This window comes from Piliocolobus tephrosceles, chromosome 7, assembly GCF_002776525.5.
Source record: "Piliocolobus tephrosceles isolate RC106 chromosome 7, ASM277652v3, whole genome shotgun sequence".
NCBI lineage: Eukaryota > Metazoa > Chordata > Mammalia > Primates > Cercopithecidae > Piliocolobus > Piliocolobus tephrosceles.
In genome coordinates, this window is record NC_045440.1 from 101,861,798 (window position 1) to 101,886,224 (window position 24,427).

Genomic DNA, 24,427 nt, shown 5'->3' on the forward strand with positions numbered 1-24,427 from the left:
CTTTCAACTTCTATACTTCTTTGTGGAGAATCTTTCATGTGCCAGAGATGGTTTGAACCACCCAGTATGTGTACATTCATTCATTCATTCATTCATGAATTATTCATTCATTTATTCAGCAATTCTTTTTGAACATTTGCTGTATTCACTTTCCCAGGTGCTGTGAAAATTCAAAGCTTAGCCAAATGGAAATCATTCCCTCAAGGAATGTGTCCACCAGAGAAGATGTCATGTACAGAAATAACTATAACATAAAGTATACAGTGATTAGCACTGTAAAAGACATCTCCATTTTAAAAAATTATTTGTGTTCAGAAAAGGGAAAGGATTTTTCCATCGGGGGAGGTGAAAAGGCTGAGATAGGTGGTGGTCGATTTGGTTATTGATTGATGTAAAGGATTTAAACATGAGACAGTGAGAAAGTAAGGGGTATAGAGGTATTTCAGGCTGAGAGAAAATATAGGAACAATAACCCAGAGAAAAGAAGTTAGAGAAAATTATGTCATGGAAAACAAGAAAAAAGAAAATTTCAAGAAATGGTGGCTAAAAGTGTAATACCATGGATATGTCACTTAGCACTAACCAGAACGTGTGCTTCTATTTCATGACATTTGCCCTCTTCTGCATATCCATTTTGTTCTCCCCTCTTCCTTCCAGCATCTCATCATATATGGATGCTCAAGTCACTGTTTAAAGAAAAGAAACTTAATTATAGGAGGAGGTAATGTTTATTTCAACATTTATTCCTGTTAAAAGATTGAGAATTACTTACTTAGGAAACAAAGGTTAAGGAGCAATCTATTCATTAAAGAAGCTTTTTTGAGATCCCATTATGTCCTCAAAAGTGTGTTAGGTGCTAGGAATATTTTTTTAAATCATGTGCCATTTCTGCCCTCAAGGATCTTAGAGTCTGCTAAAGGAGACAAACATATAAATAAGTAATTACAAAATATAGTGAGTCCTATGTTAGAGTAGTGTACTAGGTATAGACATGACAGAGAGAGGCAGTGATCAGTTCTGAGGATGGTAATTAGGGAATGCTTCCAAAAAAGGAAATACATCTGAGCCACTCTTTTATTTTTCAAGACAAATAGAATTAACCCACATGTTCTTATCCTAAACAAACTACTTTAATGTGTCCTAGATGTCTTTTGTGTTAATACACAGAGATATTCTTTTTTTGCCCAGGCTGGAGTGCAGTGGCGCAATCTTGGCCCACGGCAACCTCCACCTCCTGGGTTTAAGCAATTCTCCTGTCTCAGCCTCCTGAGTAGCTGGGACTACAGGCACCTGCCACCACACTCAGCTAATTTTTGTATTTTTAGTAGAGACAGGGTTCCTCACCTTGTTGATCAGGCTGGTCTCAAACTCCTGACCTCAGGTGATCCACCCCCTTGGCCTCCCAAAAGTGCTGGGATTACAGGCATGAGCCACCACGCTTGGCATAGAGATATTCTTTATTCATTTTAACAGTTGTGTAGAAATACATTCTATAGATCTGCATGTTACATGTAACCAATCTATTGACAGATATTCGACTTGTTTCACCTTTTCTTATTAATAAACATAGTACTGAAGTACATACACACGCATGTGTATATACGTATATATGTGTGCACACACTCCTTGCTTTGGAATCTCTGTAAAACAAATTCTTAGAAGCATACTTCCTAGGAAAAAAAAAAAGTTTTGGCTGAGCATGGTGGCTCATGGTTGTAATCCTAGCACTTTGGGAGGTTGAAGCAGGTGGATCACCTGAGGTCAGGAGTTCGAGACCAGCCTGGCCAACATGGCGAAACCCCTTCTCTACTAAAAATACAAAAATTAGCCAGGCGTGATGGCACCTGCCTGTAATCCCAGCTACTCAGGAGGCTGAGGTAGAAGAATTGCTTGAACCCGGGGGCGGAGGTTGCAGTGAGCCGAGATCGTGCCACTTCACTCCAGCCTGGGTGAAAAAGCAAAAGTCTCTCTCAAAAAAAAAAAAAAGTTGTTTTTTCTCATGCTTGTACGGTACTTAGACCTGTCAGTCTTCTTCAACTGAAAGGTTAGTAAATAAAATATTACATTATTGTTTTAATTTGAATCTCTTTGCATATTGGTGAAGTTGAGTATCTTTTTATCTTTTTGTGTTTACTGGCTGGTTATATTTTTTCTTCTGTGATCTAATTGCTGTGAGGGTCTGGGATTTTACCCAGTGCAAGCTAGTAAGTTATCTTGTTAGTGTTTCATGGGTGCTGGCAGAAGGAATAAGACTGCTGGTCAGAAGCAAAGAACTCTATTGCTTGTGGCATGGCAAGCAGCATGAGCACCATGTTTTCATTGGTTCCCCTTGTTCCCAAGTCCCACAGGCATGATGCAGAAGCGCCCCCAGGGGGATGTTCTGCTTGCAGTAGACATTTGGCACAGTTGAGGAACTTGTAAAATTGTCTTCTCTGTGATTATGTATCATTTTCTCATTGATTTGTAAGAGCTGTCTCCCATCAGAATGAATATTCCTTCACCTGTCATCGAATGTAACCTGTCTTATCCCAGTTTACTGTTTTAATTTTGATTTTGTCATGGGTTTCATGCCATACATACAAAAGTCTACCCTATTATAACATTTTTGAAATATTAGCATGTTTTTTTCTCTTACACTCTTACACTTTCACTTCTTAGCCTTCAGCAATTTTAATCATTTTGGAGTTTACTTTTGTGTAAAGAATGATGTAGGGACCCCCTTTGTTTTACCAAGTGACTAGTCAGTTCTTGCAAACTTCATTTTCCATCTTTCTCCTACTTATTTGATGTGGCACCTTCGTTACCTTTTTTTTTTTTTTTTTTTTTTTTGAGACACAGTCTTGCTCTGTTGCCCAGGCTGGAGTGCAGTCACTGGTGTGACCGCTGATCACTTCAACCTCTGCCTCCTGGGTTCAAGTAATTCCTCTGCCTCAGCTTCCCCCAGTAGCTGGGATTACAGGTGCATGCCACCACCCAGCCAACTAATTTTTGTATTTTTAGTAGAGACGGGGTTTCACCATGTTGGCCAGGCTGGTCTCAAACTCCTGACTTCAGGTGATCTGCCTGCCTCAGCCTCCCAAAGTGCTGGGATTACAGGCACGAGCCACTGTGCCTGGCTGGCACCTTCATTACATAGTAAGATTTTGTCTGTACTTAGCCCTTTCTCTGCTATTGTATTCTTTTAATCTATTTGTATGTTACTACACTAGCCTTATCTTTTACTTATTATGGGTTTATAATACATTTAACACCTTGCAGAATTTGTTATCCATTATTACTTTTAAAATTTTGGCTGTTTTTATGTATTATTCTTGAATTGTTCTTTAAAAATAAACAGGATGAATATATAATAATATGAAAAGAAATCCTAAACTACTGTCTTTTATAACCTTATTCTCCTCTAAAGGTCTTAATGCTATAACTTTTATAAAGGTTTAATATGAATTTCAACAAATATAAAAGCATAGTTTCTATTTGCAAGTTCTAAATTTTTTTTTATTTTAACATAGGTTCCTTGTAGCTTGGAATACTGGGATGAACTCCAGAAGGTTTTTGTTGCATTTAGAGAATTTAGTCTGTCTGAAAGCAAAGTTTGTGAACTGCAGTTGCCAGATGTCAATCTTGTGAATGACCAGAAGACATTAGTATCTTCAGATCTTTGGAGAATTGTCTTGAACAGCAGTCAAAATGGAGCTGATGACCAAAGGTAATTCAGTGAAAGATGAGATGATAGTATTACACTGGGAAACAATGGTCAAGTCATCTTTTCGTATCTAGTGACCCCTCGCTTAACTGTAGCTCAGCTGTCTAGCAGCTGCATCTGTCTGAACAACAGATGAGAACCACAAAGAAAGACAAAATCTGATGTTTCAAAGTCTGTGTACTCAAAATCCTGTGTTTTTACTCATAATACAGCTCTGTGAGCCCTCACTAAGAACCTGTTCCTTAAATATAAAAAAGAAAAAAATGCAAAAAAGCAAACTTAAACAAAAAGTCTAGTCATCCTGAACCTCAAAATAGGAATACAGTCATACACACACCTCAACAGAAGCTTAATAACATCATAATCAATATGAGTAATGATTATCCTGGGGCATTAAAAGAAATGTTTTTAAAAAATTGAATTGTCTCCTTCTAAAAGGTAAATTTTAGAAATATTTTCATCTTAATTGGTTTTTTAAAACTTTAAAAGACAAGCCTCCCCTGGGCGACAAAGTCCAGCTCTCTCTCAAAAAAAAAGAAAAACGACAAGCCTCCAGACACTAAGAAACTTGTGTAGCTAACCAAAATAACTCATACCCAAAGGATTTTATACAGATAAAGTTTTATCTACCTATAAAGCTTCATTGGCAATAAAGAATCCCTAGAACTGGCTGGGCAAAGTGGCTCACAGTTGTAATCCCAGCACTTTGAGAGGCCAAGGCGAGTAGACTGCTTGAGCCCATGAGTTTGAGATCAGCCTGGGCAATGTGAAACCCCACCTCTATAAAAAATACAAAGCTAGCTGACCGTGGTGGCACACAACTGTAGTTCCAGCTACTTGGGAAGCTGTTGGGGAAGGGATCTCTTGAGCCCCAGAGGGTGAGGCTGCAGTGAGCCGTGATCTCACCACTGCACTCCAGCCTGGGTGACAAAGCGAGACCCTGTCACACACACACACACAAAATCACTAGACCAGATTATCCTCATTTCAGTTTTTGCCTACTTAACACATCCACTAATTTACAGTAGAGAAAAATAGCTTAAGTAATCTATTCTTCAGTACTTCTAGCTTATGCACACCTGCTAAGCCCCTTTGCTCATGCCCCCATAAAAGACAGTAAACAAAGTAAACCACAACCAGTGGAACAGTTTTCTTGGATCAAATACTATCACATGTACTGTGAGGCTATGCTGTTCATTGCTGTGGATGCCCTACGTGCCACTTCTCCTGATGGGCTGGCTTAGTGTTGTTATCTTATTCCTTTTATGTAATACCTTCTTCTTTCCCTGGAAACAACGTTCTGACAGTAACAGAAAAAAAAACCATCCACCATTCCAGTACCTTGCAAATCAAATGTTTTTTCTTTTCTCTGTTACCGTTATTTTTGCCCGTATGTGTACATGCTTTTACAAGGTTATAATCATAGCACACCACTTTGTATTCCAGTTCCTACTTTTTATTATAAATTATTGTGAATACTTTTTCTTTGGAAATATTTATTTTTATTAATATATGTTGACTGAAGAACATTTGGAAAATAAAACAATACTGCCCATAATCACAAGGAGATAACTTCTGTTAACATTTTGGTTTGTAGCCTCATAGTCTTTTTCATTGATTATTTTGTATGCTTGATAATAATGTTTTGTGTTTTATATTTCATATATTCTAGTTCTAGGTCATTTGGGCTCTTTAAAAATATTTACTTTCCTAACAGTTTAGTTAGTATTATAGAATTACTGAAAATATATTAGAAGTAGTGTTTTAATTTTACCTGCATATAGTTCAGCAATAAAAAGAACACCCATCCTGTGATGAATTATTTCATGGATGGAAAGATTGCCTTTTCTAAGTTTAGGTTATCTCAGAAATGCCAGGAAATCTCAGAAGACAGAGCTACGGATAACTAAATTGATTTTTTTAAATCTGAGTTTTATTAATAGTATCAAGTTAGAAATGACTTCTTGATTCTAATTATGAAGTAATGCATTTCCATCATCGAAAGAAGCATTGTAGAGAATGTTAATATCTCTGAATCTGAAACATTTATAAAAATTATTTTTGTGGTAAGCTTAGCAGTATAGAAATGTGGAGCCTTTAGGAAACAGAAATTTAGGTAGACAATCAAATTCAGGCAATTTTTCACCAAGCGTCTGACATTGTAATCACAAATCTTTGTCCTCACCAGGGATTTTCACCTTACCTAATATTTCACAATCGATCTCACTTTAAATTGTTTGAGATTAATCATTTTTCAGATAGAAATTGATATTAATGAAATTAAATTAGAAGAGTTGGTTTAAAAGTCAACATAATAAAACAATATTAAGGATTATATTTGTTTCATCCAATTTCTAGCAAGAAAAGAGTAATGATTTGATAATATGTCAATATTTCATGCAGACAGAAAGCTTTTACAGTTAGCCTCAGTATATTCTGTCACATGAGAAATCTAAATCTGGACAAAAACCTGGTACTTTTATTATTAGAGATTGTCTTATAAAGGATGGTCTCAGTGCTGAGAAGGATTTACATCAGACTATTGGACATTACTGAAAGAAAGGTCACAAAAATACATCCCATGAAGCCTAATTTAAAAAGAGGAGCCTCTTGCCTATAATTTGAGATGCAGTTTTAATGTTCCTGTGGTAATGGCATCACTCTAAATATGTAAATAGAGGTAGCATTTAATAGAGATAGAAGACCTCTATTCCACCTTTTTTTTTTTTTTTTTTTGAGACGAAGTCTTGCTCTGTCACCCAGGCTGGAGTGCAGTGGCGCGATCTTGGCTTACTGCAAGCTCCACCTCCCAGGTTCACACCATTCTCCTGCCTCAGCCTCCCGAGTAGCTGGGATTACAGGAGCCTGCCATCATGCTTGGCTAATTTTTTTGTATTTTTTTTTAGTACAGATGGGATTTCACTGTGTTAGCCAAAATGGTCTCGATTACCTGACCTCGTGATCCACCTGCCTCGGCCTCCCAAAGTGCTGGGATTACAGGCGTGAGCCACCGCACCCGGCCTATTACACCTTTCAAGGTGGAAGACCTAGGTTTAAGGCCTGGCTCCATCACCATTATGCTATTTGGTGTTGAGAGATTGATTTGTAAACTGAGACTTTAAGGAATGAATAGGCACTAACCAGTTCAATGGATGACAGGGAGCCACCGGTGCAAATGACTGAAGACAAAAAAGAGTCAATAATTGACGGGGCTCAGTGGCTAACATCTATAGTCCCTGGACTTTGGGAGGCTGAGGTAGGAAGATGGCTTGAGCCCAGGAGTTCAAGACCAGACTGGGCAATATTAGTGAGACTTTTGTCTCCACAAAAAAAATGTGAAAATTAGCCAAGCATAACGGTGCATGCCTGTAGTCCCAGCTGATCAGGAGGCCAAGGTGGGAGGATTGCTTGAGCCCAGGAGGCAGAGGTTGCAGGGAGCCGAGATCACACCACTGTACTCTAGCCTGGGTGACAAAGTGAGACCTTGTCTCAAAAAATAAAAAATGAGTCATTAGTTAGGTTCCTATATCTTTCACTAATGGTTTGCTTGATCATATTACGGTTTTTGGGAGGGAGCATTTGAATTAAATGTTGACCTTTATAGTACTGACCTTTGAAAGCCTTCCCCTTCTATTTGCTGTACACTGGACTAGAGGCAAGGGATGCAGCCTGTGGAGCCCTGGTCATGCTATCCATTTCAGCTGTTTATCTTACTCTCATCACGTATGTATTTGTCCACACCCATTGCCTGTTTCCAAAGCCTAAGTAAACCTCTTATCAGTCAGATTCTGACAGGAAACAGATGGCTACTCAGACTGGGTGACTGGGGAGAGTTTAATGAACTACAAAAGTGTGGGCTAGGAACCCTGGGAAACTGTCCCAATCTTAGGCCAAAAGAAGCCAAGTGATAGAGCCATTATCAAAACTCTAACTCAGAGTTGATGTTTGTAACTATGTTTAGTAGAGGAACACAGCTAATGTACAGAGATCTGGCTACAAAGGAACCGGGAAAATACATACCCTTACCTCACTCCCCTTCTGCCTTCTAAGGCACCTTGTGGGTACCTCCCACTGACTGAATCCAAGGATAAGCCAGAGGACAAAGTAGCTTGTTGGTGCAGCCCAGAAAGCTCCCTTCTGGAGGCAAAGAAGAAGATGGGGAATGGTAGAAGGTGGGTCAAGAGAGCAAACAGAAGACATCCAGCAAGCACACACTCTTATTTGCAATTGGCAGCTTCTTACCAGGTGACTAGCCCTGGGAGGAAGAAAAGGGAAAAGGAGTCGTGAGCCCTACTCTCTTGGGCCACACTGGCAGGTTCCCTGGGTTTGAAATCAATCAGGTGTCTTCTGATGGATCAGAAGAACTTTTTACTTTATTTATTCCCTCTTACCTTCACCCCTAAAGAGCTAATTCCAGAAATACTTATTTTGGCTATGGAAAGTCACACAAATTACAGACATTTATCATATAACACAATAGTAACTGCAGATCTCAATATGTCTGTCTGGTTAATTCTGTATACGTTGTTTGATGATAATGTTAAATTCTTGATCTGTGCCAAGACTTTGGTACTTTCCTGTCCATGTTTCATGGTCATCTTCTCACAATATTAAAGCATGTGAGAGCAGATTGCTTATAAGGACTTTTTATTCCTACCCCCAAAACACTGACTTATGACAGAAGGCATCTTGGAAAGAGAAATGGCTTAAGGGTGTATGGCTCTTTCTTCATGTGATAAAAATTAAACCTCTGGTGAGTTGTATGGAGTGCTTCCATCTTTGGATGTGCTTTTTAATATATATATATATTTTTTTTTTCTTCCTACTCCCTTAAGATCTCATTAAAGAAATCACTGTCCACTCATATTTTGGAATCTTTGAGACAGTGATCCACAGCCTGTGTGTGTATGAGTGTGTGAGTGTGAAGAGCTCCTTTTCATTTCCCAAAGCCTTGATTCTTGTATATATAGACAGTGGAGGAATCAGAGAAAGCGCAATGATGGATAAGTCCCTGAATCATTTCTTTTCTCTCTGCTGGTTGAACTCTCTCCTCCCAAAAAGTGACAGTGGCCTTCTAGATATTGTTTCTCTTGATTTGGCTACTTGGGTCTGCGCTTTTAGATGTATCTAGATTTTTGGGTAATTCGTTTAGTGTTATAAGCCATTTATACATAAATCTTGACGTTTGGAACTGCTTTGTCACCTGTGTTTCTAGTTACACACTTGTATAATCCAGGATTTATCCAGAAAATTTTTTCCTTTACCCTTCCCTAGGGCTAAAGCTGAGTTCTTGTCTTCTCTTCCTTGAGTGGAAGGAATACTTACATTTTTCCCCAGGTTTGCTTTTGAGGCCCTTTGCTATTTTCTTTTAGTTGGTGATTGAGCTCTGTATACGAAGTCCTCCAGAGAATTGGCCTTTGCCATGTAGTCGTTCTTGCATACACAGTCCCTAAAGTACTCAGGTGCTGCTCAGGTCTCAGAGTTCTTGGATGATGGTACTTATGAGCTCTCTATGTCGTGTTGCCTACTCTGTGAACCTTGGGAGATTACTCTTCCTTTTTTTTTTTTAAGTTAGATTTAAAGGAGTGTTTTACCTGAAGGCTCATTTAAGGTTATTTTTCAAACTACAAATTGGAGCACATTCATGGATTATGAAATAGCTGGTTACAACTGGAATTTTTTAAATAACATAAAATAGAAAATAGTTTGAAAAAGACAAATATTATATGATTCTACTTATATGAGATCCTAAGAGTAGTCAAATTCATAAAGGGTATAGTGGTGGCTGCCAGGGGCTGTGGGGAGGGAAGGATGGGGAGTGAGGGTTTAATGGACACGGAGTTTCAGCTTGGGAAAATCAAAAAGTTCTAGAGATGCATGGTGGTGATGGTTGCACAGCAATGTGAATGTACTTAATGTCACTGAACTTTACACTTTAAAATGGTTAAAATGATAAATTTTATGCTATATATGTTAATATATTATCACAATAAAAAATAGTGTGTGTCATATTTTCAGAAAACCTTTTCCCCTGTTTTATATGTGTATACTGGATTACAATAAAAGTGTGCTCGTTATTTTGAGTTAGGGTTAAGACATTTGAAAAACAACCATTGTAAGGAGTGGAAGAAACACAGTGCAACAGGCACACACGTCCTCCTGCATCCTCTCTCACCCACTCAGCACTCTCCTGGGATGGACAGAGCAGTGTTCATGCAGTGGGTAGGGGAGAATTTATGTGAACCAACGTTGAGAGACAGTGCCCCATTGAGATGAATGCCAATATGCTGTTGTGAGATCTCTCTTAGGAAGCTAAAGAGAATCAATTAACATTAACCTATGTAGCCAGTATGGTACCTTGTCTTGCCAACAAGAAAAAGAAGAATGAATTTTTTTCATCATTTTTTTTAGTCGAATGGTAGACATCATGCTAAGTAGTGTTATATGCAGTAACTCATGTAATATTTGAAAAAGGTAGGTCTAATTTCTGTCCTCATTTTATAAGTGAAAAATACTGAGATTTAGCCAAGTGAAATAACTTGCCTAATACTACAATATAAATTATAGCAGTGTATACATTTCATTCTGGGTTCTCCTACCTTGGTCATTCTCTGCTTAATCTCACAATCATGGTGGAAAGCAAGGAGGAACAAGTCACGTCTTAATCTCTATGCTATATTATACTACATTATAAAATCTTTATTACCATAAAGGGATCCTTACAGAAGTGACATTCAGGGCTGGATCTTTAGGGATTGTGCCTGGGTCCCCACAGTGCCATTAAGATAGGATCAGTCTACATCTAGATGTACTGGACACTCCTTGTTTAAATAATTGATCCCCTCTATAGGTCACTCAGGACAGTTGGCAAGTAATTCTTTGGCTAAAATGAAGGTATAAATAAGACACCTGCCATCCTTCTCACTGTCTAGAATGCTTCCACTGTTCTAAAATAACACTTAAATAACCCTCTGAATAAATTACTGAATCGTGAATTGTGTTTATTACTATTTGAGAGGTCTTGCTTCTAGGAGCTATTTTCCAGCATGTTAAAAGTGAAGAGCACCAGATAATTCTGTGAACACTGCCATTGGCCATGAATTTGACCTGTTTTGAAAGTCTTTTGGGAAAAGCGGAAGTATTGAAATACAAATACTATAAGTTGTGAGATTTTTTTACTTTTCTTTTTCTGCTTATTATACATCTGATGTTTGACCTTTTGAGATCTGAATCAGATTAAAGTCCACTGTTGTACCTAATTAGGGAAATTATACAAATGTAGCTACTGCAAGTCTCTAGCAGAATCATCACTCATATTTATGACTATTTAGTCGTATTGTACTTAGATCATTTTAATCCTTAGGTAAAAGATAAACACATACATGCTACTTTTATAGTATATAATGGTGATTTAAGTTAAGAATATAAAAAACTATAAATGTGCTAATGTAAAATAGAGTTAAAGTATATTCAAATTACATATACCACATTATGTGTTTAAGAAGTGTGTGATTTTGTTGACTCCAGTTTTTAAGTAAAAGTTTTGATTTTTGCATACAGATTAACCTAGTAACCATTTTAGTCAGGATTTCAAGATTGAAGGAGTATTGCTGACTAGAGTAGTGATACTAGCACTAATGCTTACTGGAGTATGATTTTATGATTCAGGAGCTACTGTATATACCTAAAAATATGTCTTACCATTGCTTTGTGCATTTAATTTAGGAAAAGTGAAGAATCAACCAATTTGTTACAAGTAAAGATTGTATTAGATACTCATGATGTTTTAGCAAACTTTTGCAATATATTATAATATTTGCCACTCTCAGGAGATAGAAAAATAAGTCTTGGAAAATATCAGAGTGTCAAAAACTGTAATTGGCCAGAAAAATGCTTCAGATAAACCCCTCAAACTGTGTACCCATTTTTAAAAACTGGTCCCATAGAACTCTTGCCTGGATTTTTAGTAATATTTTGACTAATATTGTGCACTATTTCTAAAAACTTACATGAGTAGTACAAGGGAAAGAGTTCAAATGCGTAAAACACATGTACAACTAATATATCTTCCTCTTTCTGAATAAATACAAGTTTTAATTTTATCTTGCCAATGAAATATTTTGTTAACTCTACAAATTCCTAGAAAGTTACTTGGATTACTGTGCTCATTATAGATGTTTTAAGAATATACTTAGCTGTTTTTTTGTGCATAGTCAATAACCTAGTGCTCCAAAGTCTGTTTTCTTTGTCTGCAATGGAGATTTACTAGCATTGCAGTAAATGCTTACACCACAAAACTAAACTCTTTGAGGTTAAACAACTCAGTAAACATGTTGGAATGCTCCTAGCTTTCATTTTCACCAGCCTGTTTCACAACCTCTTTCAAAACCCAATGGAAGATTCACACCTCTGAAAATCCCACATGATTCACCCATGCCATTAAGTTCCTCTTGTGTTTCCACTCTGGCAGCACTTCCCGCTTGCCTATTCCTGGGGGTTGGTTCTGTTTGGTAATTTTTGTAAATGTCTATGTACTGAGTATCACCAGTTAGACTGTGAGTTCTTTGAAAATCAAGGATTTCTTTCTTTAGTGTTTCCCGTCACAGTTCTTCCTAGGACACTGTAAATCACATTGCTTGTCCTTAGGCTCCTCATGGATTTGGGAGCCAGGCTGTGATAGCTACAGAGCATATTTCAGCATGAAAAGAAGGGAGTGAAAGACAGTGAGTAGTGGGGAAAGGGCAACATCGATTCAGTGATCTACAGTTAACAGGACAACATCAATTCAGTGATCCACAATTAACAGGATTGTTATTCTCCTCCAACAATCCCAAATTCCCAGGTTTTGTGCTCCTGTTAGTATTAATGCAATCTAGGCAGCATGCTTCCTGTGCACAGCAGCAGAGCAGCAGCCACCATGTGCAGACATCTTCCCTTCTATGGATACCTTCACTATTCACTTTTAATCAGATTTAATTCGTTTTAATCAGATTTAACTCATATAAGCTGGGAGTTGTGGCTCACGCCTGTAACCCCAGCACTTTGGGAGGCCAAGGTAGGTGGATCAATTGAGGTCAGGAGTTCGAGACCAGCCTGATCAACATGGTGAAACCCCATCTCTACTAAAAATACAAAACTTAGCTGGGCGTGGTGGCAGGCGCCTGCAATCCCAGCTACTCGGGAGGCTGAGGCAGGAGAATCACTTGAACCTGGGAGGCAGAGGTTGCAGTGAGACAATATCGTGCCACTGCACTCCAGCCTGGCCTGGACAACAAAACGAGACTCCGTCTCAAAAAAAAAAATAAAGATTTAACTTGTATAAAATAGTGTTAAGAGGATGGGCAAGAGAGGACCCATGCATTGTAATTGTCCATGGGACCCTAATTCTTCTGGACAAGGTCATAACTTTTATGGCATCCATTACAGTAGGGAGTGAGTGCTTAATGAAGAATATTGACTGATCCCTGTGGGAATATGGGTATGGACAATCTGGAGAAGTAAAACAAAAGTGAAATATTTGGCCAGGCGCGGTGGCTCACGCCTGTAATCCCAGCACTTTGGGAGGCCGAGGCGGGCGGATCATGAGGTCGGGAGACCGAGACCATCCTGACTAATATGGTGAAACCCCGTCTCTACTAAAAATACAAAAAATTAGCTAGGAGTGGTGGCGGGTGCCTTTAGTCCCAGCTACTCAGGATGCTGAGGCAGGAGAATGCTGTGAATCTGGAAGGCAGAGCTTGCAGTGAGCCTAGATCGCGCCACTGCACTCCAGCCTGGGCGACAAAGTGAGATTCCGTCTCACAAAAAAAAAAAAAAAAAAAAAAAAAAAAAAAAGGGAAATACTTATGGTGACACTGAAGCATTGTGTTTTTGAGTGGCAGAGTCACAATCTGAACTGCATTGATCTTAATAACAGAACGAATGGCCCATAAGTTTTGTGAGATGTGGATGGAAGCAAATTGATTTGGAGATAGATCAGCATGAGTTGGCATTTGAGGAATCCTTTGAAAGTTTTCTGTGAAGAATTCATAGAGAATAATCAACATGATTCCAGGCTAGAATGTAGTGCATGACAGCCTTGACCTGCTGTGCTTAAGCAATTCTCCCACCTCAACCACCGAGTAGCTGGGACTGCAGGTGCATACCACCACATCCAGCTAATTTTCTGTAGAGATGAGGTCTCACTGTGTTACCCAGGCTGGTCTCGAACTCCTGAGCTGAAGTGATCCTGCAACCTCGGCCTCCCAAAGTACAAGGATAACAAGCATGAGCCACTGCACCCGGCCAAAAACGAACTTAGTTTTTAAAAATAACTAATTTACTTGAGAAAATACAGAAGATTTGATAAAATATTGACTATAGAATTTTCAGTATTAGTTTTAGAAATCCTTATAAAAAGACATTTCACTCATGTAATATTGGGCAATTTTGGTTATTGAACTTCTTTTATCACTTCTTTCCCATAGCTCTACAAGTGAGTCTGGTTCTCAAAGCACTTGTGATCCACTTGTGACTCCAACAGCCTTGGCTGCCTGTACCAGAGTTGACTCCTGCTTTACCCCATGGTTTGTCCCATCCCTTTGCATTTCCTTCCAGTTTGCTCACCTGGAATTTCATCTTTGTCATCACCTTGACCAACTAGGCACAGGTACTCTTTTCTTTAGCATCAGAATAACATCCATTTAATACTTAACATTTTCTCTTGAGTGTTTTCAGAACAGAAGTCATCAGTCTTAGATAACGTATCTTCAGGAAGTATAAAGCGAGCAGTGGCAAAGTTATCCTGGGGTTGACTTGGCAACACAGGCATAACCTTTACTTCTGAACCAGCTTATGAACCTATTATATAAATTGTCAGTGGTATTGAGCTGACATGTTTTTGAATGCTACCTAATGAGAATTTTTCAAGGAAGTTAGTTTTACTATAATTCCAATTATGATCTTATATTAGTTCATTTTTCACGCTGCTGATAAAGACATACATGAGATTTGGAAGAAAAAGAAATTTAATGGATTTACAGTTCCACATGGCTGAGGAGACCTCACAATCAGGGTGGAAGGCAAGGAGGAGCAGGTCATGTCTTACATGGATGGCAGCAGGCAAAGAGAGCTTGTGCAGGGAAACTCCAGTTTTTATATAACCATCAGATCTCGTGAGACTTACTCACTATCAGGAGAACAGTGCAGGAAAGACGTGCCCCACTGATTCAATTGTCTCCCACCGGGTCCTTCTCACAACATGTGGGAATTCAAGATGAGATTTGTGTGGGGACACAACCAAACCATATCAGATCTCTTTGAAAGAAATATGTCTGTTCTTGTTCAGCATCCTGAGTCATTATATTAGTAGCAAATAGATTCCAAAAATACTTGGTATTGCCTGATTTCAAAAGCATGAGCACCTTCCACAAAAGATAGGCACAATCTCAAATTAATTTAAAGGGGTACCATGTTTACAAGTTTAGAAGGAAGTTTAAATTTTCCCACACACCAAAAGTGGCCTTTTATAAGTTTACTAATGTTATTTGAACAATTATTTCTCAATCTTTATGTTCTGTACCAAACCTTTTCTAGGTGATACATTTTGATTCATGTATTAGGTTTTTAACCTACATGTAATGAAGGGAGGAGGAGAAAATCAGATTAAAACCAAACATAGCTGGCCGGGCATGGTGACTCACGCCTGTAATCCCAACACTTTGGGAGGCCGAGGCGGGTGGATCATGATGTCAGGAGATCGAGACCTTGTCTCTACTAAAAATACAAAAAAATGAGCCAGGCATGGTGGCACGTGCCTGTAATCTCAGCTACTAGGGAGGCTGAAGCAGGAGAATCACTTGAACCCGGGAGGCAGAGGTTGCAATGAGCCAAGATCACACCACTGCACTCCAGCCTGGGCGACAGAGCAAGACTCCGTCTCAAAAAAAAAAAAAAAAAACATAGCTGCTGTTAAGCATCTTGCCTTTTCAGCAAAAATGGAGTTTAACCTGCTTTCTCTAACTCTCTTTGAGTCATATGTTTGTTTTGGTTTTTGAGATTCAATTGATAGATACAGAGCAGTTCTATAAAATTCTCTTTAGATGGATACCTGCTTTTCAGTTTATTTATTTGCTTCTGTGATCAATTTTTTGTGAAAGTAACTTTTGGACAATATATATTTAAGAGGCCTGATTGAACAAAACAGTTTTGTTTTCAGATATCAAATGGGAATCCAAAGATTATAATATCTTCAAGAAATAATTTGAATTTATTAAACACCTAAAACTAATTTCAATAATCAAAAAGTGAATAGTTTGAATGTCATTTCACCCATTATTTTCACAAAGTATTGGCTCATCTTAATTGCTGTCTTTCTTGTTTGTTTTCTCAACAGCTGCACCACAGTACCTACAGCCATTTGTTTCTGATAGAAATATGCCATCTGAACTAGAATACATGATTGTTTCCTTCAGAGAACCACACATATATCTTCGACAGTGGAATAATGGTTCTGTCTGTCAGGAGATCCAGTTCTCAGCTCAAGCAGACTGTAAACTTCTAGAGTGCAGAAATGTCACTATGCAAAGTGTGGTGAAACCGTTCAGCATCTTCGGGCAGATAGCAGTTTCCAGCGATGTAGTAGAAAAGCTGCTTGACTGCACCGTGATAGTTGATTCTGTATTTGTAAACGTTGGACAGCATGTAGTCCATTCTCTAAACACTGCAATACAAGCTTGGCAACAGGTATGCACATTCCATAACAGTTTACAATTTAGTCACATAGATCTTTTATTAGGTTCTGTATGCTATCACTTCTGATAATAAGTTAAACACAAACAAAAATGTGAGAGAATGAAGAATTTGATGGACACCATTATACTTGAGGCCTTCTCTGTTTTGGCAAAGTGATACATGTTATTTTGGAAACACTGGAGAATATGGGTTCTCTACACATGCATTGGAGATCATGCCCACATTTTTGTGACTAATGTACCACATCTGTGTGGAAAGTAACATATTCCCAGAAATTTTTTCCAAGTATTGTGGCTTTAGTTTGCCAAAGCTTCAACTTAGCTATGTATCAAATTGTCTAAGTGACCATTGCAGAAATAAAGAACCTGTGTGACCCTTTCTGATGATAAGCATTCCATCTTTTCAAACCAACAAACAAACAAAAAGCAGTGGAATGAAATATGTGAGTACAATACAGTCTTAGTTTTTTCCTCTACTCTCATTCTGACTTTTTGATTTGCTAAAAAGTACTGGATAATGGATTTTTTGAATCAATTAGAGAGCCTTGATTATTTTAATAATTGTTTAACTTTTATTTCTTATCAGAAATAAACCAAACCAAAAAAAGGGATGAAGTATAAGTCTGTGATAAGTGGCATATTTAAAATGGGAAACCTGTCCATGTCTGCTAGCACCAAAGTAACTTCACAGAATATTTGGATGATAATAAGTTCAGTGATTTAAGAACAAATCACTTCTGTTTCCCTTACTGATTTTAGTGTTATATTGTATTTCCATGAAGTTTGTGTTGCTATTTAAGCTGAGACTTTTCCCCACATTTTATATATGTTACACACATTTGTGTGAAGCTGGCTCCCCAAGAGAAATGGTCCTTCATCCCCCACTGACCTCCTTTTGGGATGGAGCAGTTAAAGGGAAGAGGAGCTTTTGTTCTTTAACTTAAGAATTTGTATGGGAATAAATGTTTTTCTTTATATGCATGAAGACCTATACAAGACCAAGGAATTAATTACCTAACATGGTACTACAATAGCAAAGGGAAAGAAGATAACACATCTGTTTTATATTTTAAAAATCTTTTTTAAGGGCATTCCATGGTTTTCTTGTTGCAAAGGACATGCGTAAAATAAGAGCTAGTGTGATCTAAATCTTTGCAGCTGGTTCAAATAGCCATGTGAAAAAAACCTCTATGGATCCAGTTTCTGTTTTTTGGTCATATTTTGAACAATGCATTTAATAAAAAACAAACCTAGAAAATATAAAAGAATCATTGATAGAACATTTAAACCCAGGATATTTTTGTCTTGGTATCAGAGCCATTATAAGGGGACTCATGTGTAGCAACTACTGCAAAATGGCCTTCAGAAATACCAGTTTCCTCCCAGGGTAAAAATACTCTCTTAGACACAGCTATACATATAAATAAAATATGGTGCATAAATATTTAAATGTTTTAAACCACATCAGAGTGTGAATGACTGACTGGCTAACATAGTGCCTTGAAGGAATATTCTGAGTTTTTTTTTAATGGAATTGTATATTTGATTAAGTAGAGCCATATGTCACGTAGCATATTGCTGACAGGTACATTCTATGAATAGTTGGTTCTGATTTATACAGGGATTTGGCAACGTTAACATGAGCCACAAGAGGATATACTTCTGTAATTGTTGCTGTAATTTTCTTGTTTCCTCTCATGTCAAGGGTACTTGCCACCAAGTTTTAATGTGGTAGGCACCTAACCCTGTATATTCCAAAGTAAATATGAACGTGCACTGCTTTGAAATGATAGGACATTTGACATTGAAATGGGCTTACAAAGGGTTATTAAGTTCATTGTTTCTAAGATGTTCTGAAAGTGGTTTATCCCCTTTTGAAGGGGAAGTTTAGTTTCCCAAACTTGGATTTTATTGTGTGTATACTGCTCACATACAGTATAATTGCTGCCAGTGAAAAATATGAATTTAATAAGCAAGCAAAGTGATTTTAGTTCTCCACATACTTTTTATTGGATTCATGTTGGAGACAAGTCATTTTTCCCCAGTGTGGATGGACCAGACAGTTGAAGCATGAAACAATTTGGCCTTCCACCTTTAGGTCATGAGTTCAAGATTAACAGAAGCCTTCATCAGTGTCTGATTTCTCTGGCTATAGATTTTCTTTTCTCTTTTATAAATGATGACGATGACTGTTTTGTGAAAACAGATTAAGGATCCAAAATGCCACTTGCAATCTGTTTTATATTTCTATGTCACTTTCCCAGATTTGGACAAAATAGTATTAAAAGGGTTTTTTTCTTAAGGTTACACTTATGTGTCTTCTCTTACACCAAAATGGTATCATTGTTTAATTGCAAATGCTTGTATGACACTCCATGAAACTTAAATGTGGATAAGCCATCTTTTAATTACAATTCCAAGTGAGCATTCTGAGGCTCAGCATCTATGATGTGACGTCAAATACATATGAACTTTTTAATATTATAACAGAATTTAAAACATTCCAAGAAATACTTAAACTTATTACAGTTATAATGAACTCTACAGATGAAGGAGCAGTAGAGAAATAGTTCCCTGAGGACTTTGAATATTCTTTAGAAAAATGTAAACAACCCCCTTGTGTTCTTTAATTTACATTTTTTCCTAAAACCCTCATCATTTATTAAAGGTCAGTTTTTAGAGATGAAGAAAGTAATATGATTTTTTTTCTACTCAAGCCCCATCTGGTAACTTAACCTCTGTGTTACCAGCAGATTGATCCCAATTCATTATGAAAACTGAATTTTAATCTCAGGATATGTAACTAAGTGGGAGATTGGAATCATATTCCTTTCTTCATGTCTGTACTCTCACTGAAAGGAAAGAAAAATGTTTACAAGTAGAGCAGTTCATGTTGATTATATAATGCTCAATGGAAAAATCTCATCAAAACTAATTACATACTATGATTCCAGTTTGATTAAAGGTTTGTAGATAAATATATAAAAAAGGATTGGATAGGACAGACTAGAATAGTAACAGGCAGGGCATTCAGAAGGGAAAAATTGCTTGAAGAAAATTCACCAAAATGTTAATAGTAGTTATTGCTGAGTTTAAAATTAAAGATTTTTAAAAATCCATACTTTCTGTATTTCCCCATTTTCCCTCCCCTTATTCTCCCCTCCCCTTCTTCTCCCCTGTATTTTCTAACTTTGTACAGTGAATATATAATTATAGTTTTACAAATTACATCTACTAAAGTTTTTGTTTGTTTATTTCCTAAGTATTTATCGGCCAGGCATTATGCTGGATACTGGAGATAAAACTATAAAGAATACAGAGGTGGTTGCTGCCCTTCTGCAGCATAAAGTCTAATTATGGAGACAATATTGAACCCATAATGGTGCAAATTAAGTGCTCTGAAGGTGAAATATAGAATCTTATGTAAGCATAAAATAGGAGAACCTAACTTGACCCGGGAGGATCTCAGAAGGCTGCTCTTAAAACCAGCCTTAAAACAGGACTCTGAAAGTTGAATAGAAACAAGTTGGTCAAGCAAGAAATGGAGAAAAAGATGTCCAAGCAGAGGGAGGCTCTGAGGCAGGAAGTAGTTTGATGTGTTGGATGAGTTGGAAGGAGGTCAGCATAGTGCTGGAGGAGCTGGAAAAGGCTAGTGGAGCTGGAGTGTCCTGAACAAATGCCCTCAGCAAATGGAGAGTAGCTCAAGATGCAGTTGGAGGCATGGGCAGGGGCTGGGTAAAACGATTCATCTAAAACTCAACAGCAGGCAAGTTTTGAAATCATTGCTACCAATTAAAAGCCAGAGTAGAGAGTATTATGGTAGATGGCCGATGCTTGTTATGAGTACTTTGGTCTCACTTAACCAGAAACTCTTTTGGTGGTTAGTGTGACTGTGAAGCAAAGTTCAGTTCAATGGGAACAGATGGATGATGCGAGAGGGCTTAGAAGTCCTCAAGGGTCTCTGGAAAAATGAGGTATGTCAGGGCCACTTCACCAACTGTAGCATGGAGCCTGCCCACCTACTTCAAGGGCATTCTGGATGACTAGGAGTAGACTCTGTTTCCCAAGATGAGTCTGTATCCTGATGGGTACAAGTCTGGTCATGGCCCAGGCTGGATTCCAAGTACATTCACCTGTAGTCTCCTTGGCCTCATGCCTCCTCTGTACTTGAATCACAATGCTTCTGAGTTGTATCTCTGTTTACTCCCCTACTTCTCAGTAAAGTGGCAAATGATGGAGTGTGGCACTTTGACATTATTTAGATCCATACGGGAAATAGAGTCCAACTGGAGAAACATGTTATCTCCCATTATCTGCAAATTAATTCGCTACTTATGATTTTTTTTCTTATATTCTCAAGTTAATCATTTATTTAGCATTCTTTTCAGTTTACCAAAAGTATGTTTATTGCTTTTAAGCCATAGTCTAACTAGAGTGATAAAAGAGTAAGCACAGAAATACTTTATTACTTTGCCAGTGTTTTAATGTAGCAACAACCAGTAGACGCACCATTAAATGAGAAAGAAGTTATCAGCACAGGAACGTATTATTAATTTGCTGCGCTTTAGCTGACTAATGAAGGATTTTAGCTGGTTGATGACTATTAGCTGAAACAGATACCGAAAAGTGTTTCAACTCACATCATTTCTCATGAAAACTGCAACTTGGCTTACACTGACTCTGGAGTTGATCTGTTTTTTATGTTCAGCCTCTTAACAATAGAAGGAAAGTTATGGTTTTATTTACATCTCTCCCTGAGCAGATTTACACACACACACACATATCCACCCTCCCCCTTAAGGGATCTGGGGATGTTTTACCTAAATGATTCTTACTTTCTGTAGGGTACAAACTGTGGCTTTGGTAATTGGTCTTGATTGTTGAGTTTAGAAGCCGGGAACATGGTAATTCTAGCCTCCAGTACTCTGTTCAAAAACATGCACTACCCAGTACAGCACTCTTTGTAGCATGTTAATTCACTTTAAGAAATGTTAAAAGTTTGAAGGATCTCACTGTTCTTTTACTCTTCAGTGTGTATGATTTATTTTGAGGGAGTATAAATCAAAACACATTCTTGAAACATTTAAAATCTCTTAAAGGTTTTGTGTGTGTGTGTGTGTGTGCTTATACTGGCAGTATAGAATACTTTGTATACCAGAGCTAATGACAACAGATCTTTTAGGGTTTCTGTGTTGTAACAATCGCCACTGGGCAGACAGCTGCCAAACATCTTGCAATTAATCTGATCCATGTTGGCTTTCGTATCCTTTTTCTTTCAGAACAAATGCCCTGAGGTAGAGGAGTTGGTCTTCAGCCATTTTGTGATCTGTAATGACACACAGGAGACACTGCGGTTTGGCCAGGTGGATACTGATGAAAATATTCTGCTGGCGAGTCTCCACAGTCACCAGTACAGCTGGCGCTCTCACAAATCCCCACAGGTATTTGAGAAACACCCTTACAAACAGCCATTGTTAAGGTTGGGGGTTCATTTCTTCTGCACTTGTGTGCTTGTCCAGTTATTTTCCTTTTTAAGTCTCCGAAGGAACCACACAGCGTAGCTACATCTGATGGAAACTCAAGAGTGTTTAGAGATGGGAGCACATGCTTCTCTTAGAATGGAGTGTTTTCCTGTTTAGCCCGAGTGCTTGGGGGGCAGCAGGGTGTGGTGATGAAGAGGCTGACTCAAGAGCCAGGTTTGGATCCTAGCTGTGTATAACCTTGCTCTACTTTGTGTTCTTCAGATTTCTCATATGTATAATGCGGATAAAAGTAGTACCTATTTCAAAGGGTTATAAGGACTAAGTGAATTCATATGTATAAGGCATTAATACGTAAGCATTATGTGTTGGGTATTATTATTCATGTGTTTCTTCAGATTTTTTTCTGTGTGTATCCTTGGTAGCAGGCACATGCTAGGCACTGGGAATTCAAAAAGAGGTAAGTCACAGGCCTTGCCCTCTGAGGATAGCTCACAATCTGTGATACAATGACAATGAAAAACTATGTCCAAGGCAGCACTGAGAAAAGACACACCAAAGGATGTCTGTTTTCCAAGTAGTGTAATTTCATTTTCCTGTCCCTTTAGATGGGAATAATTAGAGATATGTGCCCTGTAGCGATAATATGAAGATGAATTAAATACAAAGATGTAGTCTTAAGTGAGCAAAATAAATCCTAGGAAGTACTCTCAAGAATAATGTAATTGTTAAACTGGATAATAAGGAAACTACTGCCTGCTTGTGATTAAAAGAAATTCATTAGATTAGAGAACAAGTTTTCCCATCTGGTCTCTAGACCAGCATCAGACTACATTATACCCTTGGGCTCCAAATGAGGGTAGCTAGATGCTGATTTCTTACTTGTTTTTTCATCAGATTGCCACACTATTGGTATACAATTTGGAAAAGTAGATATAATGCAGTATTTCTTATTTTGTTCACATTAATCTGACAGGACACTGAAATACATGACTTTTTTTCATAAAAATTTTCTCACATGATATGGTATTACACTCATATTTTTAGGGTAAATCACATACCCTTGTTTTCTAATTTTCCTCTTGAGAATGTCCATGTTAGAAGTATTTAAGTTGTTTCTCACTTGTAACATAAAGGATGTTTTGTTTTAAATTCATCTATTTTTGGTTTTTTGCCTATAGATTACAAAAGTAACACAGACAAAACCAAACAAAAACACCTGTAATTCCAACCACCTAAAGAGAACTCACATTAACACTTGCTGTATAACCTGTTAGATCTTCTAAGTTTCCATTGCCATTGCATTCCCAGCAGTGAATTATGAGGGACAGGAAAGAAGCGTCTGAGAAGCTACAGTAACATGTAATTGTACACTGTACTTGTAGCCACTTTACTGATGCACACACAGCAAGCTCCAGGCCTTAGCCGGTAGAAAGCAAAGCAGAGGAAGCTTAACTCTCCACAGTCATTTGAAGATGCATAGCTTGCATATCCCTCAGAGACCCTCAGGATTCCTTGGACACTGGAGCCAGGATGGGAAGGTGATCATAAGAGAACAACTGGCTCAGGAGTGTGGGGAGCAGTAGTCTTCACATTATAGACACATAGTTTCTGGGTGGAGAGGAGGTCAGCAGGAAAGAATGAATAGACAACCACTGTCACCAGCACACCTTTCATTTTCATACTTTGTTGCACTATTTCAAAGGCCTTTTTGTATTTATTACAAGTTTTATTTTCATAGCATTCCTGTGTAGTATTATTTGTTATGCATATTTTATAGATAAGGAGACAAATAGAAATGTTAAGTTAGTGGTAGAGTTAGGACTGAACTCCTTATCTTTTAATTCTCAATACAGTGTCACTTCGACTTTGTCTCATTCCCCTAGGTTTTGGCAGCATGATTTGTCTGTTAGAATAGCCAGGCTGTGAAGTTTGAAAAGAAGGGCTGAGAAATCACTGGAATAGTAGGCCACATCTAAAGCTAAACTAATAGGGGATTCTTAGTCCAAGTATGAACTTTGCAAAGTCTTAATTGTGTTACCAAAAATAATAGGAGCTTTTTAATGACAAACTCTAAACATAAAACAGGTATCTAATAAACTTTGTTGTTTCTTTTAAATTTGTAACTGCATCTTGTGGATGCAACTTTTAAAATAAACTGCAGTCATTATAATCTTAAGACTAAAACCTAGATGATATTTATAAAAAACAATGTCTTCTTACTATATTTCTATATGCTAATGTAAGTGTTTTAGGACCCTCTGAAGCCAGAAGCCTTAATGGGCCCAGGGGGTCTTCATGGAATTCCTTACATTCACAGTTGCAGATTCTGCTGTGTTCTAATGAGAGTCTACGTGAGGATCAGAAAAACTAGCCACTTAGCTTCAAACTGCACCTGGAGCTTGTCATAGATGCACAATTGAGCAAAATATTCCTTTTTCCAGACTCCAAGTCATATCCTGCATTGCCCAGCAAGCTTCGTTTTAGGAACATTTGTGTCTGCATGTTTATGC

The 24,427-nt window shown here is 37.9% G+C and overlaps 1 protein-coding gene across 1 annotated transcript in view; it reads left to right on the top strand.

The window, feature by feature from the left end:
* The window catches only part of LOC111520902 (vacuolar protein sorting-associated protein 13B), an 883,038-nt gene that overhangs the window by 761,004 nt on the left and 97,607 nt on the right, over positions 1 to 24,427 (top strand). The window contains exons 40-43 of the mRNA XM_026454936.2: positions 3,510 to 3,706; positions 14,170 to 14,351; positions 16,077 to 16,426; positions 21,714 to 21,875. Coding sequence (XP_026310721.1) covers positions 3,510 to 3,706; positions 14,170 to 14,351; positions 16,077 to 16,426; positions 21,714 to 21,875 — 891 coding nt within the window. The remainder of the gene's footprint in view (positions 1 to 3,509; positions 3,707 to 14,169; positions 14,352 to 16,076; positions 16,427 to 21,713; positions 21,876 to 24,427) is intronic.